The 19,699-nt window shown below is 36.4% G+C and overlaps 1 protein-coding gene across 6 annotated transcripts in view; it reads right to left on the bottom strand.

The window, feature by feature from the left end:
• OXR1 (oxidation resistance 1) overlaps positions 1 to 19,699 on the bottom strand; it is a 369,883-nt gene that overhangs the window by 17,437 nt on the left and 332,747 nt on the right. Inside the window, exon 1 of one of the 6 annotated variants that reach the window (XM_019942256.3) lies at positions 15,730 to 15,882. The exons of 4 other annotated variants lie outside the window; for them this stretch is intronic. In XM_019942256.3, the coding sequence (XP_019797815.1) occupies positions 15,730 to 15,795 (66 nt within the window). In that variant the 5' untranslated portion in view covers positions 15,796 to 15,882. Of the gene's footprint in view, positions 1 to 15,729; positions 15,883 to 19,699 lie in introns of those variants that run through there. One more of the 6 variants, XM_019942257.3, reaches the window with a different exon arrangement.

The following is a 19,699-nucleotide window of genomic DNA, read 5'->3' as shown; positions in this document are numbered from 1 at the left end:
AGGCCTCGGCAGTGAGAGCGCTGAATCCTAGCCACTAGACCACCAGGGACAGTGGCCAGCGACAAGGTCCCTGGCTCGTCGGCTTTGTAGAAATGAATTCCCAGAGATGAAAAGCAGTGAAAAAAGTAAAGCATTTATCAGGAGGAAAAAGGGTACGTATGAACAGACTCACATGGGCAGACTCAGAGTCGAGAGTTGTGTGCTCGTAGTAGTTTACCTCACTTGTATGGGACATTTCTTCTGGGTTCCCTTTGGCCAATTATCTTGCTTTGCCTGGTTCTGGGTCTCTAATTGGTTTATCTCAGGGTCCTCCCACGTGTGCATGTGCATCTCTTAGCCGAGATGGAATTCTAGACAAGAGGCCTATGGGTAGGTTGACATCACTTACTATGGGGTGACGCCCCCTCCCTTTTTGGCCTCTGTGGAGCCTTTCTGCGCATGTGTAGTGGGAAAGGTCTCCTTGACTCTGAGAACGAGAAATATGTGGTCCCTTTATCTTTCATCTGGGCAGGTCTTAGCTTCTCCTTCCTCCTGCTGTTGTATTCATCTTGGAGAATCTGTCCACAGGGGATAAACTCCAGCTGCTCAGCCTGGGGCCCATCTATCTCCTGCCTCAACTAGAGAAATATACTTCCTCCTCTCAAAATAAATGAATAAAGAGATATAGATTCCTAGTATATATGGTGGATCTGGAATTAGTCTCAAATTAATTTTTAACCCCTTGGTAAATCATACTCCATGTACAGAATGTATTACTTTACCCAAAAGATTAAACCTAAGTGGAAAATGGACAGATTGCTACAAAATGTCCTGTATCACACTCCCAATTATTAAAGGTACACAGTTGAGGAAATCAAGACCTTTTGCTTCCTGAGGAGCAAAGCAGTTTGCCTATACTGCTAAATCCCATCTGCAGAAACTAAGTACTATGAACTACCCTCTGCAGAATTAAGTGCTACTCTCTAGTCTCTTCAGTTTTTCACAAAGGACTCTCACAAAGAGAGCATTTATTTTCAACAAATTACAAATGTGAAGGCAGAAATAAACCTACCCATCTCTATTACAAAGAGACTAATAACAACAACAACCAGAACAGAAGCTGAAAATAGAGGAAATGCTGCAAATCCCATGAATAAGAACATGCTGTCCGAGAAAGAAAAGAGCTTCAGTCTAACATTGGTCTAACAGTCCTCTTTCCAGGATATTCCAGTATTTCCTCCTGAGATTACACCATAAACAAGCCAAAAACCTTTCCCCCAAGTGCCTTGCAGACTAAAAAAGGTATCTGTGAATGTGCAATTTTTATTTCTCACTTATGCCTTACTTTTATTCCTTAGTAAAGGAAGATGGGGTAGAAAGAAAAATGTTACTTAACAATGCCATTTATATTTACTTTGGAATCCAAAAATATTTTTAAAAAGGAGGAAATTAAAGTTGAGCTGTTGTAGCTAACAAAAAAGGGCATACAACAGCATCCTGAACTTACATAACATTCTGTTCTATATTTCATAATATATGACAAAGTCTTATCACAAAATAAGACCTGGATTATGTTAAAACTTTACTCCTTTTTGCCTTAAATTAAAACTACTGTTTTCAAAATACACTTCTGTGACTTAAATAAAATATAAAAGGAGCAAATAGAGAATCATAAATTAGGTAACTAGAAAGTAGAATTAAGAGGGAAAAAAAGGATTAAATCCCGAATGAATAAAAAACAGAACACATTACTGAAGTTTTGATTTGAAGAAATCTTTTATATTTAAAATTACATCCTGTTAAGTATATCTGCAGATGACTCACATAGAATTTCATAAGAAGGCAGATATATTCACTGTTCTTTTAGTCAAAAAAAAAAAAAAACCTGTTAACTACTCAAATGTGTATATTATACTAGCCTCATAGAACAATAAACGTAAGAAGTGACTCTCACAAAAAGGGAATAATCTTGTTTTCCCCACAGCATATCAGGGGAAAAGAACACTCATTACATAATCTTGAGATATATTAATTCACTATTATAGTTGGAGACTTCAAAACTCCTCTATCAGTAATTTGCAAATCTGACAGAAAATCAGTAAGGACATAGCTGAACTGTATTCTCAATTAGTTGGATCTAATTGACATGTATAGAATACTCCATCCAACAACAGCTGAATACATATTCTTCTCAAGCTCACATGGAACATTCACTCAGACAGAACACATTCTGGAACATTAAACATACCTTAACAAATATAAATCATAAAGTATGCTCTCAGACCACAATGAAATTAAACTAGAAATCAGTAACAGAGAAATAGTGAGAAAATCCCAAATTACTTTAGAACAACACACTGCTAATTAACACATAATCATTAAAGTCTTGGGAGAAATTTAAAATATTCTGAACTAAATAAAAATATAAGTTACCAAAATTTTGGGATACAGTGAAAGCAGGAATTAAGAGGAAAATTTATAGCACTGAATGCACATGTAAGAAAAGAGAAAGATCTAAAATCAATAATCTCAGCTTCCATTTTAGGAAACTAGAAAAAGAAGAGTTAATTAAGTCTGAAGTCGAAGAAAAGAAATAATAGAAAAAAATCAGAGTAGAAATCAGTGAAACAGAAAGCAGAAAATCAATAGAGAAAACTCAACAAAACCAAAAACCAGTTCTTTGGAAAGATCAATAAAATTGATAAACCTCTAGCCAGGCTAACTAAAATAATAAAAAGAACACACAAATAAATTATATCATAAATGAAGACAGGCCATCATTTTTGATAATAAAGGAAAATAAAGGAATATTATAAACAACTCTATACCTACAAATTTGAAAACCTAGATGAAATGGACCAATTCCTTGAAAGACACAAACCACTAAACTCACACGGAAGAAACAAATCATCTGAACAGCCCTATATCTACTAAATAAATTGAATTAGTAATTAATAGCCTTGCAAAACAGAAAGTACCAGGCCCAGTTCTAGCCAAGTAAAATGAATTAGCTGCCAGTAAACATCAAGGTAACTCTATGAAAAGCTATGCAAAATTGCTGAGCACTATGACAGACATGATCATAGAAAAAAGGAAAAACTGAACAGATTTTCATTCTGGCCAATATAATTATATTGACTTTTGCAAAGCAAAAATGCATACACCACGGCAGCTGATTTTGTACTTACAAAGAAACCCAAAGTGGTATGATCTCTAGCTCTGGAGCATCTTCAGTGAATCCAGATAGATTCACTAGTGAATTCAATTAAACATTTAAGGAAGAAATTATACTAAATCTCTACAATCTCTTCGAGAAAAACAGAAGCAGAGAAAATACTTCCCAATTCATTCTATGAGGCCAGCACTACCCTAATAAAAAATAAACAAAGACATTGTAAGAAAGACAAACTACAGACCAATATCTCTCATGAACATACATGCAAAAAAACCTCAACAAAATATTACCAAATTGAATCCAACAATGTATAAAAAAGATATCTATACAGTGACCAAGTGGGATTTAATTCCAGGTATGCAAGGGATATGCAAGGGATTTCAACATTTGAAAATCAACTGATATAATCCATTACACATAAATAGATGCAGAAAAAGCATTAGTCAAAATCTAACATTCATTATAAAAACTCCCGGCAACCTAGAAATAGAGGGTAACTCCTGCAACTTGATAAAGAACATCTAACGAAAAAATCCTACAACATCATACATAATGGTGAAAAACGAAATACTTTCCCACTCCTATTCAACATTGTACTGGAAGACCTAGCTAATGCAGTAAAACAAGAAAAGGAAATAAAAGGTATACAGATTGGAAAGGATGGAATAAAACTCTTAGCAGATGACATAATTGTTTATTAAGAAAATTCTAAAGAATCATCCAAAAACTACTGGAGTTAATAAGCAATCATAGTAGGCTTGCAGGATGTAAGGTTATATACAAAAGTCAACTGCTTTTCTATATATCAGCAATGAGTAACTGGAATCTGAAATGTAAAACCATACTATTTATATTAGTACAGAAAAAAATGAAATACATGAAGTACAAAATTTTGAAGAAAGAAATCAAAGAAGATTTAAATAAATGAAGAGATATTCCATGTTCATATATATGGATAGGAAGACAATACTGTCAAGATCAGTTTTTCCCAACTTGGTCTATAGACTCAACATGATTCCAATAAAAATCCCACCAAGTTACTTTGTGGATATAGGCAAACTGATTATTTAAAGTTTATGTAGAAAGATCCCAATGCCAACACAGTAATGAAGGAAAAGAACAAAACTGAATGACTGACACTATTCAACTTCAAGACTTGCTATAAAGTAATCAAGATTGTGATACTGGCAAAAGAACAAACAGATCAGTGGAATGGAAGAGAGCACCTACACATAGACTCACACAAGTACAGTCAATTGATTTTTGACAAAGAAGCAAAGATAATGCAATGAAGAATGGATGGTCTTCTACCAAATAGTGGTGGAACAACTGGACAACCACACACAAAAAAGTTAATCTAGACAAAGTCCTTATACTTTTCACAAAAATTAACTCAAAATGGATCATCAACCTAAATGTAAAATGCAAAAGTATAAAACAACTAGAAGATAATACAGAAAAAAATCTAGGTGAACATGGGTTTGAAGATGCATTTTTAGATAGAACACCAAAAGCATGATCCATAAAAAAAACTAGTAAGTTGGATTTCATTATAATTAAAAACGTCTGCTCTGTAACAGACACTGTCAAGAGAATAAAAAAATAATCCACAGACTGGGAGAAAATCTTTGCAAAATACATTGCTGATAAATATGTTATCCAAAATATACAAAGAACTCTTAAAAAACAACAAGAGAACAAACAAAACATGAACTAAAGATCTGGACATGTAAGAATATGAAAAGATGCTCTATGCCATATGTCATCAGAAAAATGCAAATTAAAATAACAATGGGATACCACTACGCACCTATTTAGAATGAAAGCACTGACAATATTAAATGCTGGTGAGGATGCAGAGCAGCAGGAACTCTCATTCATTGCTGGTACAGCACAAAATGGTACAGTCACTTTGGAAAACAGTTTGGCAGTTTCTGTTACAAAACTAAACATACTCTTATTATACAATCTAGCAGTCACACTCCTTGGTATTTACCTAAATGAGCTGAAAACTTAGGTCCACATAAAATCTGCACATGAATGTTTATAACAACCTTTTATTTAGTATTAGTGTCAAAACTTGGAAGTAACCAAAATGTCCTTCTATAGGTGAATAGACAAACTGTGGTACACTGAGAAAATGGAATATTAAATGTCAGCACTAAAAAGAAATGAGCTATCAAGCCATGAAAAGACAGGGAGGAAACTTAAATGCATTTTACTAACTGAAAGAAGCCAATATGAAAAAGCTACATATGAGACGATTCCAACTAGATGATACTCTGGAAAAGGCAAAACTATAGAAAGATTAAAAACATCAGTGGTTCTCAGGTGGAGGGAAGGAGGGATGAACAGATGGAGCACAGGGCATTTTGAAGGCAGTGAGACTACACTGTATCATCCTGTAATGGCAGATACATGTCATTCCATAGAACGTGTAACACAAAGAATGAACCCTAATGTAAACTACAGACTTTGGGTGATAATAATATGTATTAGCTCATAAATTATAACATGTACCACATTAATACAAGATGTAAATAACAGGGGTACTGTGTTTGGAGAGAAAGGGGTATATGGGAGCTCTCTGTACTTCCCATTCAATTTTTCTGTAAATCTAAAATCTCTAAAAAATAAAATCTATTAATTAAAGAAAAACAGGGGAAAAAAACAGGCAAACACAAAATTCAGGGAGGTAGTTACCAATTTGGAGTTGACATGAGGTGAGATAGAGAAAGAACACATAGGATGATGCACTTTCACTGGTAACGTTTTAGTTCTTAAGTTGGGTAGTGAATGAGTGAGTGTGATCGCAAATATTCATTTTATCATTATGTCTCACAACTTACATATGTAATAAATATGCTTTTCAACTACTAAGTCAAATAAATAAAGAAAAAATATTCTACACTGAATATATGTGTATATGTCCTTTTTTCAATTATGTTGTGACATAATTAGTAAGATGTTTTATACAATAAGCATAAACACTAGTTAAAAAACTTCCCATGAATATGTACTATAGGTAGGCAACATAGTATAGTAGGTTTAGCTGTAGAACTCTGTCTTAATTCTGATTCTGTTTAATAGTCGTTCCTACATATGCCTGAGGGATTGCTTCCAGAAACCTTCACAGAAACCGAAACCCATGGATGCTCAGGCCCCTCATAGAAAACAGCACAGTATTTGCATATAATCTATGCATATCCTCTCCTTAAATCATCTATATATTACTTATAATACCTAATACAATGTAAATGCTATGTAAATAGTTGTCAGCATTGTGGCAACTTCAAGTTTTGCTTTTTGGAACTTCCTGGGATTGTTTTTCCAAATATTGTTAATCTGTGGTTGGTTGAATCTGCGAACGCAGAACCATCGAATGCAGAACTGGTAGATAAGGAAGTCTGATTATTTTAGATTTGTGAACTTGAGCAACCGTACTTAATCTCTCAATTTCTGGTCTTTCAAATGGAAATAATAATCATATCTTAGGCACTTTATGAGGAATAAATAATAGTATGTGTAAGATATATATAAAGTAGAAAATGATACAGCAAATGTACAAAATAAATGTTAATCTCCTTCTCCTAGTTATAGTCTGAAGATTTTGAGAGCACGTATAGCAAAGAATTTAAGGGCACAGCTTACAGGCAGAATAGAATGCCTGGATTCAAACCACAGCTCTGACCTTTATTGGTCAGAGTATGGCTGTTATATGCCTCTGTTTTGTAAAATGAAGGTGAAAGCAGCAATATTTCACAGGTTGAGGATTAAGTAAAAAACTCATGGTAAGTGTATAGTGTTAGTATAAGTAATTATTAATATTTTAATCAGTATTATAATCATTAGCTGAGGTCCCTGGAAAGAGTTTTACATTTAAATTTGTTCTTAAAATTCTACCTGTGAGCTAATTTCTATACAGAAAGTAATTCATCATGTCATGTGTTTTCAAATATAAAGACCTAAAATACAAAAAAAAATTCATCTTGTCATATATTAGGGCCTAAAAACAACAAAAAAAGGAAAAGATGAGAAAATTCAGTGAAGTACTGATAGAAAAAAATGATGTTATTTAATATTTTGTGACTTTAATCTGATTAAACTTATACCCTTATAAAATGAGCTTATAACCTTCACATGAATTACAATTTACTGACAGACACTAAAAAGGCAGGATATAGTATATGGGTATATCAAATATATAAACAGCTTCAAGTAAATGATTAGAGATTAAAGTTTAGGTTATTTATCAGAATAAACTCTAAAACAGCCTTTAAAAATAAAGAAAACATAGCAGGATGGCTGAGCAGAAAGACCCTGAGTACATGAGCACACCAAAATTACAATTATTTACAGAACAACTATCAGTGAAACAGACCAGAACCTATCAGAAAAGATCTTTTACAACTATAGATATAATGAAGATGGGCAGCAGGGGTGGAGTCATGGTACAGTCAAGACCATACCCCTGGTAGGTGAACCAGAAACAGAAGAATAATTATTGCAGAAGTTCTCCCCAAGGAGTCTGAGCCCCACATCAGGCTCCCAAACCCAAGGGTCCTGTGCTGGAAAGACAAGCCCCCAGAATATTTGACTTTGAAGGCAAGTGGGGCTTCCTTTTGGAAGACCCAGAGGGTTGTAGGAAATAGAGACTTCACTCTTAAGAGGGCGTACACACTCTGGGACTGGGGACAGAAGCAGTAATTTGAAAGGAGCCTCAGTTAGACCTGCCTGTTGATCTTGGAGAGTCTCCTGGAGAGGCAGGAGGCAAAAGGAGCTTACCTTGGGGACACATACACTGGCAGAAGCCATCTTTGGGAGCTTGTTCTACCATGGGGACATTAATGCTGGCAAGTACCATTTGGAATCTTCCCATTACCTTATTAGCACCTGAACCCAGCCCTGCCCACCAACCTACAGGCACCAGTACCAGGTGCCTCAGGCCAAGCAACTAACTGAGCAGGGACACAGTGCCACCCAACAGCAGACAGGCTGCCTTAAGAACCCCTGAGCCCACAGCCTCCCCTGTACATTGCCCAGCCTACCAGAGGGCCCACCAACCAGTACACAGGCACTAGACCTGGGACCAAGGGAATGATCATGATATGATCAAAGAACTCAGGAGAAAAACAGATTAACAGAGTGAGAAATCTTAAGTGTTTAACAAAGAGTTAGAAAATATAAAAGAGCAACCAAACAGAGGTGAAGAATCCAGAAAGTAAAATGAAAAATACACTAGAAGGAATCGACATTCGACTAAATGATACAGAGGAATGGAAAAGTGAGCTGGAAGACAGAGTAGTGGAAATCACAGAAGTGGAACAGAAAAAAAGAGAAAGGATAAAAAGAAATGAGGACACTAAGTGACCTCTAGGACAACATCAAGTGTGCTAACGTTCACATTCTAGGAGTCACAGAAGAAGAGAGAAAGGGGCAGAGAAAATACCTGAAGACATAATCACTGAAGACTTCCCTAACCTAGGAAAGGAAACAGACATCCAGGTCTAGGACACACAGAGTTCCAAACATGATCAACCCAAAGAGGACCACAGCAAGACATACTGTAATTAAAATGGCAAAAATTTTAAATAAAGAGAATATTAAAGGCAGCAAGGTAAAAGCAACAACTTATATACAAGGAACTCCAATAAGACTATGAGCTGAATTTTTAGTAGAAACACTGCAGGATAGAAGGAAGTAGCACAATATATTTTAAATGATGAAAGGGAAAAACCTACAACTGAGAATACTTTACCTGGCAAGGCTCTCAATCAGATTTGATGGAGACATTAGAAGTTTTACAGACAAACAAAACGTAAAAGTGTTCACCAAATCAGCTTTACAAGAAATGTTAAACGGGCTTCTCTAAGTGAAAAAGAAAAGGCCACAACTGGAAACATGAAAATTACTAAACAAAAAAGCTCATTGGTAAAGGCAAATAGGTTGTAAATCAACTGCATAAAAGCTAGTAGGAAGGTTAAAAGACAAAAGTAGTAAAACCATCTACATCCATGATAAACACTTAAGGGATACTCAAAAGAAAAAAGTGTTAAATATGTCAAAAACAGTAAACGTGAAGAGAGAAGAGTAAAAATGCAGGGTTGTTGAAATGCATTTGAAATTAAGAGAACAGCAATTTAAAATAATCACATACATATATAGATTGCTTGCTCGCTGTGTGTGTGTGTGTGTGTGTGTGTGTGTGTGTGTGTGTGTATAAAAACCTCATGGTAACCACAAACCAAAAATCTATAACAGATACACAAAAATGAGAAGGGCATCTGCATGTAACACTAAAGATAGTTATCAAATCACAAGGGAAGAGAACAAAAGAAAGGAACAAAAAAGAACTGCAAAAACAATTAACAAAAATGGCAATAAGTACATACAGATCAATAATTACTTTAAATGTAAATGGACTAAATGCTCCAATCGAAAGTCATGGAGTGGTTGAATGCATACAAAAACAAGACCTATATATATGCTGTCTTAAGAAGTCAGACACACACAGACTGAAAATGAGGAGATAGAAAAACATATGCCATGCAAAAGGAAATCAAAAGAAAGTCAGGGTAGCACTACTTCTATCAGACAAAATACTTTAAAACAAGGCTGTTACAAGACACAAAGAAGGGCCTTACATAATGATAAAGGGATCAATCCAGGAAGAAGATACAGCAACTGTAAATATATGTGCACCCAACATAGGACCACCTAACACAGAAAATATTAACATAAATAAAGAAAGAAACTGACAGTAACACAATAATAGCAGAGGCCATTAACACCCCACTTACATCATCCCAACAGAATATCAATAAGGAAACACTGGCCTTAAATGACACATCAGACCAGATGAAGTTAATAGATATATATGGAATACTGCATCCAAAAGCAGCAGAGTATACATTCTTTTCAAGTGCAAATGAAACATTTTCCAAGATACATCACATGCTAGGCCACAAAACAAGCCTCAGTAAATTTAAGAAAATTGAAATCATATCACGCATCTAATCTGACCAGAGTGATATGAGACTAGAAATCGACTACAAGAAAAAAAGCTGCAAAAAAAATACAAATATATGGAGGCTAAACAATATCCTACTAAACAAACAATGGATCACTGAAGAAATCAAAAAATACCTGGAGACAGATGAATATGAAACACAATGATCCAAAATCAAAAGGACGCAAAAGCAGTTAAAAGAGGGAAGTATATAGCGATACAAGCTTACCTCAGGAAACAAGAAAAATCTCCAATAAACAACCTAACCTTACACCTAAAAGAACTAGAAAAAGAATAAACAAAACACAAAGTTAGTAGAAGGAAAGAAATCATAAAGATAGAAGCAGAAATAAATGAAATGGAGACTAAAAAAAAAAATAGAAAAGAGTAGTGAAACTAAGAGATGGTTCTTTGAAAAGATAAACAAAACTGATGAACCTTTAGCCTGACTCATCAAGAAAAGAAGTGAGAAGTCCCAATTCAATAAAATCAGAAATGAAAAAGGAAGAGAAATCATAACAGATTACTGTGGACAGCTATATGACAATAAAATGGACAACCTAGAAGAAATGGACAAATTCCTACAAATGTACAATCTCCCAAGCATAAACCGGGAAGAAAGAGAAAATGTGAACAGACCAAATACCAGTAATGAAACTGAGTTAGTAATAAAAGTTCCCATCAAACAAAAGTCTAGGACCAGACGGCTTAATAGGTGAATTGTACCAAACATTTAGCAAAGAGTTAACACCCATCCTTCTCAAAGTATTCCAAAACACTGCAGAGAAAAGAACACTTCTGAATTCATTCTATGAGGCCAGCATTACCCTGATACTGAAACCAAAGATATCACACACAAAAAAAATTACAGGCCAATATCAATGATAAACATAGGTACAAAAATCCTCAACAAAATATTAGAAAACCGAACCCAACAAAACATTAAAAGGATCATACACCATGAGTAAGTGGGATTTATCCCAGGGATGAAAGGATGGCTCAATATCTGTAAATCAATCAGTGTGATATATACCACATTAACAAATTGAAGAATAAAAACCATATGACCATTTTGATAGATGCAGAAAAAGCTTTTGACAAAATTCAACATCCATTTATGATAAAAACATTCCAGACAGTGGGTATAGAGGGAACATACCTCAACATAATAAAGGCCATGTACGAGAAGCTCACAGCTAATATTATACTCAATGGTGAAAAGCTGAAAGCACTTCCTCTAAGATAAGGAATAAGACAAGGATGCCCAATCTTGCCACTTTTATTGAACACAGTACTGGAAATCTTAACTATAGCAATTAAACAAGGGGAAAAACAAAGAGATACACATTGGAAAGGAAGAAGTAAAACTGTCACTATTTGCAGATGGTATGATACTATACATAGAAAATCCTTAAGATGCCACCAAAAGACTACTATAGATCATCAAGGAATTTGGTAAAGTTGCAGGATACTAAATTAATATACAGCAATCTATTTCATTTCTATACACCAACAACAAGCTAACAGAAAGAGAAATTAAGGAAACAATCTCATTTACCATCACATCAAAAATAATAAAATACTTAGGAATAACCTTACCTAAGGAGGTAATGGTCCTATACTTGAAAAACTGTAGTGCACTGATGAAAGAAATTGAAGATGACACAAACAGATGGAAAGATACACTGTGTTCATGGATTGAAAGAATTAATATTGTTAAAATGACTATACTACCCAAGGCAATCTACAGATTCAATGCAATTCCTATCAAAATTCCAATGGCATTTTTCAGAGAACTAGAACAAATATTTTAAAAATTTGTATGGAAACACCAAAGACACCAAATAGCCAAAACAATCTTGAGAAAGAAGAACAAAGTTGGCGGTGTCACACTCCCTGACTTCAGATTATACTAAAAAGCTATAGTAATCAATACAGTATGGTAGTGGCACAAAAACAGACACATAGATCAACGGAACAGAACAGAGAACACAAATATTAACCCACATATGGTCAATTTATCTATGACTAAGAAGGCAAGAATGTACAGTGGGGAATAGACAGTCTCTTCAATAAATGGTACTGGGAAAACTAGATATCTGCATGTAAAAGAATGAAATTAGAACATTTTCTCACACCATATACAAAAATAAACTCAAAATGGATTAAAGAACTAAATGTAAGACCAGAAACCATAAAATTACTAGAAGAAAACTACTAGGCAGAACACTATTTGACATGAATCTTAGAATTATTTTTTTGGATCCATCTCCTCAGGCAAAGGAAACAAAAGCAAAAATAAACACACAGGACCTAACTAAATTTAAAGCTTTGGCACAGCAGAGGAAACCACTGACAAAACGAAGACAGCCTACTGAATGGGAGAAAACACTTGCAAATAATATGACTGATAAGTGGTTAATACCCAAAATACATGAACAGCTCATATAGCTCAGTATCAAAAAACCCAATTAAAATATGGACAGAAGTCCAGAATAGACATTTTTCCACAGAAGACCTAGAGATGGCCAACAGGCACATGAGAAGATGCTCAACATTGCTAATCATCAGGGAAATGCAAGTCAAAACCACAATGAGATATCACCTCACACCTGTCAAAATGGGTATCGTCAAAAAGAACACAAATTAACAAATGCTGGCAAGGATGTGGAGAAAAGGGAACCCTGGCACACTTTTGGTGGGAATATAAATTGGTGCAGCCATTGTGGAAAACAAAATGGAGGTTCCTCAGAGAACTAAAAAGAGAACTGCAATTCTATTCCTGGGTATATACCCAAAGAAAACAAAAACACTTAGAAAAGATATATGCACTCCAATTTTCCTAACAGCATTATTTACAATTATTTACAATTTAACCAAGATATGGAAGTCACCTAAGTGTCCATCAACAGATGAATGCCTAAAACTGTGGTGTATATACATATAAAACAGACTACTACTCAGTAGTAGTAAAAACAAATTTTTTTTAAAAAAATAAAAAAACAAAAACCAAAAAAACATAAAAAACAAAACCAAATTTTGCCATTTGCAACAACATGGATGAACCTAGAGGGTATTATGCTTAGTGAAATAAGTTAGAGACAAACGAATACTGTATGTTATCACTTATAGGTGGAATCTAAAAAATAAACTAGTGAATATAATAAAAAAGAAACAGACTCACAGATATAGAGAACAAACTAATGGTTATCAGTGGAAAGAGGTGATACAGGGGTAGGGGTTTAGGATGCAGAAACTACTATGTATAAAATAAATAGGCTACAAGTATATATCGTACAGCACAGGGAACATAGCCGGTATTTTATAATAATTATCAATGGATTATAATCTACAAAAATTTTGAATCACTATGTTGTACACCTGAAAATAATATAATACTGTAAATCAACTATACCTCAATAAAAAACATAAGGAAAAGATAAAGTTAAGCATGTTTCATCAACATGGTTCTCACCCAAGCTAACTGGCAAAGGTTTAACTTTATTCCATATATTTTGGAGCATATTCTAACTATTAGTCCTATTATCTTTGAGACTTTAATTCATTTACAAAATGCAAATAATCTATCTCTGATTAACACACAGTTACTGAGCATTTAGAAAACTGTCCTAGTTTACATAAATATATGGCCATATCAATACTAGCTATAAGACTATTTATTACTTAAGTAATACCATTCTACTAATCAGTTGAGTAAAGTTATGAAGAACTGTAAGAAGTTACAAAATACGAAGTCCAAAAATGAGAAATTTTATTTGTTCTAAAATATTTGTTATACTCCTAGAAAAATTATTTTTTATTTTCAGTTTTAAAGTGGAAGAGCTCCCTCTCTGGCAGAATCTTAGAGGAAATTTCAATCTACAAAACAAGTAAAAGAACTGCTATCATTTTAATTTGTATTTCCTTAAGCCTTTCTCCTACCCTACAGCTTCTAGGATTTCTACTCCAAAGCAAGGAAAACAGCTAGAAAACTGGGACTTGCGCTTCTCTACACACCAAGACACATCATAATGTATTGTACCATTTTATAAAACTCTCAAAGACATCCTGGCGAGGTAATGAATATGCTAGGGTCTAGCTGTCTCTGTGCTCCATGACAACTTAGTTCAGTAAAACACTCGATATGAATTTTCACCTTTAAAATGGGAAGTAATACTACTGACTTTGCAAGGTTATTGTGAAGGTTAAGTGAAACAACATATATAAACTCTATGCGCAGAGCTGAGGACCAGTGAGAAGCACACTCTCATATCTGAAAAAATAACATAACAGCTTCCTATGAGGTTAAAAAGGAATTGGTGACTGTAAGTGTGTGATGTACATTATAATGACCTATCAAGTTGGTCTCTCTCTCTCTCTCTCTCTCTCTCTCTATATAAAGTTGGTCATATATATTTTGAACTATAAAGTTCAAAATATCCACATTTTGCCTGTATTTGTAATAAATTAAACTATATTACAGTATTAGCAAACTAATGATAAATGTTAATTCAAACTGCAAATCAAAAAAATACATGCATAGCATCACTGTTCTTGGTTTAAAAAAAAAAAAAGCTATGTTAATTGGCTAATCTGATAACCTGATCAGAATTTTAACAAATCCAATCATTTCAGATGCCTAAACCACTCTGTGCTGATGTTTCATAAACAAAAACTTGAAATCATTCAACTTAAAAATAAAAAGACATAAAAAAGTACTCTCCAGCCAAATTACACCACCACCAATGGAAATCATTTTGATATTTTTACATGTTTAACATTTAAGGGTGGCAAGCTGCTTTGGGGGCATCTTCCAAAGTCACTCCCGGTTCTAAGTATATGTCTAGTCTCACTTAAATCATCTATAATCTCAGTAAAAATAAAATTAATATTCATAAGGCAAGATATAATCTTAAATTACCAAAGAAAAAACAACTGGCAATACACTTTCTAACAAATAATGCATACATACTTATACTGAAAAATATCTAGGATTCTTAAAATTAGTAAGGTTGAGTTAGATATTTCTTAATTAGAGTATCATTTATCATCATAGAGTATCATTATCATTCTGTATTAGGCAACAATGCTTGAAACTTTTTGGATAGCTTGAGAAAGACTTTTCTTGGATTGCTAAAATAATAGTCTTAAAACACAAAATTATAAATGTATTTAGTCTGGGATCCAGTCAATAAAAATTAAAGTTAATTCACTAAGATAGTTCTACTAAATTTATTTTTAAGCAAAACAAAAATTCCAAATATTTTCCTACAAAGTTAAATTAAAAATTAAGGCAGTAATAAAGGTTTGATAACTTCCTGTTGATGTAGAACACGAAAACCAAAACACTTCCACAAACCAAAATTACAGTCCCTTATTCATTTCCTTTTTGAAGATATTTATGATTAGCAGAAATAGCTTAAATTAAGGTATGCTTTTATAATCATACAATTTTGTATTCTATAAATATTCTCTATACTTAAACTTTTAAATTATACAATTTTTCAGAATGTCACCATACAAAGACTAATAAATATAGAAACTGAAATCATCGACTAAGATTTACCAGAGTATATTTTTGATTAATTGGTTGATGCCTTCTCCCCTTTTTCCCATACCAGAGACGAGACATTTCCTTTCCAGGGCAAATTAAGTTACATCAAATCTCCTAAGAACTGTTTTAGAAAGCATTCTTCCTCTGTCAAAAATACATTTCTAGCACAAGAGCCCTACTACAGTGACAAAACAGTTTGCTGGAGACAAAGATTTGATTGACAAGACAGAGAGCTAATCACTAAGTAGTATCCATTGCAAAGATAGTCCTGAGTGGAGACTGTAAAGCTGGGGAGGGAAGAGAGGATTTCCCATGTTTAAGTTTGGTTGCACTGTACCCAAATGTGCAGAGAAAGGATTCAAAAGCTTAAAGATACAGAGCATGTATTTCCAAATACCAGTACACTAAGAAATATACTAAAAATAACCCAGTCATAAAAAAGTAATCAGTACAGTTTCCAGAGTCCCTCCCAAAGTACACAAATGATTTCAATTAACATTTTACCATTTGCTCATACAGTCATAAAATTCTGTTCCTTATTTACATCTAAGAGTCCTATAAAATTTCATCTTACATGTATTTTTTAAGCAGTAAAACATCCTTTGAGGACCCTTCAATCCTCAAACTTTTAGAATGACTATGTAAAAATGAAGCCAATCTACTACAAATAAAGCCTATACAGATATTCAGTGTGATCTGAAAATTCCTTTTAGTATTAACACAGTCCATTTTTAAACTGCATTTTCTAACATCTAGTTTCTTGAAAAAGTACTTATATTTACTATGCCTATGTATACTTCACTAACCAGGGGTATCCTGAATATAAGTGAATTTTTAAGATTAAATATTATTATGACTACAAACTATAATCACCTAGATTACCTCAATTTTAACTAGAATATCAATGCCATATGATACACTGAATATTTCTTCCATTTTAAGCTAAGACTGCTCCTCCTCCTTTACCTTGTTGTGTGTACACACAAAGCTGTGCACACAATGCCACCCTTCACACACACACAGCTACCTTTCTAGTATACACAACGCTGCACCATACCCACACCCCCCCATCTCCTTCCTGCACATTCCAGCATGTGCATGCACAAGACACAGCACACCCCCTGATGAATATCCACCCTGCCGTGCCACTCATACCAGTCACCCCCCTAACTCCCCCACCAGCTCCACCACACTTACCCTAAGATCTCTCTCCCACAGTCCCTTGTAGGCACACTATACCCATCTCCACACCAGCTTTAGTTCAATTATATACATAGTGAACTGTGGTCGCCAACCCCCATCCCTGCGCTCCCTCTGCACACACCAACAGCATTAGATAATTTGGTGGTAGTGGGGTGCTCTTTTGAAAACCTATCATTACTTCCAGCCGAATTTTCTAGAATTAGAAATATATGCATACCAAAATGTGGTTTAAATGAGATTTTTAAAAATATACACACATGCACCATGCAAAGGATAGCCTATTTCATTGGTTGTCTTACTCAGCATACATCTCCACACCTTCTTCCTAATACAGTTTTGATTTTGCTAAGGTATCTTTTCAGCCATGTGTTTCTGAGAAGGCTGGCTCCATGCCTAGACAGGATGGGTTCTTAAAGATCTAAACCAGGTGGCGGGGAAGATGGCGGAAGAGTAAGACGCGGAGATCACCTTCCTCTCCACAGATACACCAGAAATACATCTACACGTGGAACAACTCCTGCAGAACACCTACTGAAGGCTGGCAGAAGACCTCAGACCTCCCAAAAGGCAAGAAACTCCCCACGTACCTGGGTAGGGCAAAAGGAAAAAAGAATAAAGAGAGACAAAAGAATAGGGACGGCACCTGCACCAGTGGGAGGGAGCTGTGAAGGAGGAAAAGTTTCCACACACTAGGAAGCCCCTTCGCGGGCGGAGACTGCGGGAGGCGGAGGGGGGAGCTTCGAAGCCGCGGAGGAGTGCACAGCAACGGGTGCGGAGGGCAAAGCGGGGAGATTCCCGCACAGAGGATCGGTGCCAACCGGCACTCACCAGCCCGAGAGGCTTGTCTGCTCACCCGCCGGGACGGGCGGGGCTGCGAGCTGAGGCTCTGAGGCTAGGGTTTCGGTTTCGGACGGAGCGCAGGGAGAGGACTGGGGTTGGCGGCTTGAACATAGCCTGAAGGGGTTAGTGCACCACAGCTAGCCGGGAGGGAGTCCGGGGAAAAGCCTGCACCTGCCGAAGAGGCAAGAGACTTTTTCTTCCCTCTTTGTTTCCTGGTGCGTGAGGAGAGGGGTTTAAGAACGCTGCTTAAAGGAACTCCAGAGACGGGCGCGAGCCGCGGCTAAAAGCGCGAACCCCAGAGACGGGCGCGAGCCGCGGCTGAAAGCGCGGACCCCAGAGACGGGCGCGAGCCGCGGCTGAAAGCGCGGACCCCAGAGACGGGCGCGAGCCGCGGCTGAAAGCGCGGACCCCAGAGACGGGCGCGAGCCGCGGCTGAGGGCGCTGACTCCAGAGACGGGCGCAAGCCGCGGCTGGAGGCGCGGACCCCAAGGCGGGCGGGAGACGTTGGGGCTGCTGCTGCCGCCACCAAGGGGCCTGTGTGCGAGCGCAGGTCGCTCTCCACTCCCCTCTTCCGCGGAGCCTGTGCAGCCCGCCACTGCCGGGTTCCCGGGATCCGGGGACGACTTCCCCGGGAGAGCGCACGGCGGGCCTCGGGCTGGTGGCCGGACTTTGCCGCCGCAGGCCCGCCCCGCATTCCGTGCCCCTCCCTCCCCGCCGCCGGCCTCCGTACGCCAGAACCCCCGAATCAGCGGCTCCTTTAACCCCGTCCTGTCTGAGCAAAAAACAGACGCCCTCCAGCGACCTACACGCAGAGGCAGGGCCAAATCCAAAGCTGAGCCCCTGTGAGCTGTGAGAACAAAGAAGAGAAAGGGAAATCTCTCCCAGCAGCCTCAGAAGCAGCGGATTAAAGCTCCACAATCAACTTATGTACCCTGCATCTGTGGAATACATGAATAGACAGCCAATCATCCCAAATTAAGGAGGTGGACTTTGGGAGCAAGATCTATGATTTTTCTCCCTATTCCTCTTTTTGTGAATGTGTATGTGTATGCTTCTGTGTGAGATCTTGTCTGTATAGTCTTGCTTCCACCATTTGTCCTAGGTTCTATCCGTCCATGGTTTTTTCTTAAAATTTTTTTTCTTAATAATCAATTTTAATTTTAAGAACGTTATTATACTTTACCTTCGTCCTTTCTTTCTTTCTTTCTTTCCTTCCTTCCTTCCCTCCTTTAGACAACGAATCATACCAAATTGAGGAGGTGGTCTCTGACAGCAAGATTTATGATTTTTCCCCCTTTACCTCTTTTTGTGAGGGTGTATGTGTACGCTTCTGTGTAAGACTTTGTCTGTATAGCTTTGCTTCCAACATTTGTCCTAAGGTTCTATCCGTCCCTTTTTTTTTTTTTTCTAATTAAGAATTTTTTTAATTCAATAACTTTATTATACTCTATTTTATTTTTACTGTATCTTCTTTCTGTTTTCCCTTCTTTCCCTCCTTCCTTCCTTCCTCCCTCCCTCCTTTCGTTCCTTCTTGCCTTCTTTCCTTCCTTGCTTCTTTCTTTCTTCCTTCCTTCCTTCCTTCCTTCCCTCCTTCCTTCCCTCCTTTAGACAACGAATCATCCCAAATTGAGGAGGTGGTCTCTGACAGCAAGATTTATGATTTTTCCCCCTTTACCTCTTTTTGTGAGGGTGTATGTGTACGCTTCTGTGTAAGACTTTGTCTGTATAGCTTTGCTTCCAACATTTGTCCTAAGGTTCTATCCGTCCCTTTTTTTTTTTTTTCTAATTAAGAATTTTTTTAATTCAATAACTTTATTATACTCTATTTTATTTTTACTGTATCTTCTTTCTGTTTTCCCTTCTTTCCCTCCTTCCTTCCTTCCTCCCTCCCTCCTTTCGTTCCTTCTTGCCTTCTTTCCTTCCTTGCTTCTTTCTTTCT

The sequence above is a fragment of the Tursiops truncatus genome, chromosome 17, assembly GCF_011762595.2.
Source record: "Tursiops truncatus isolate mTurTru1 chromosome 17, mTurTru1.mat.Y, whole genome shotgun sequence".
Taxonomy (NCBI): Eukaryota; Metazoa; Chordata; class Mammalia; order Artiodactyla; family Delphinidae; genus Tursiops; species Tursiops truncatus.
Note: the sequence above shows the minus strand (reverse complement) of the source record. Positions and strands in the feature narration are given on the sequence as shown.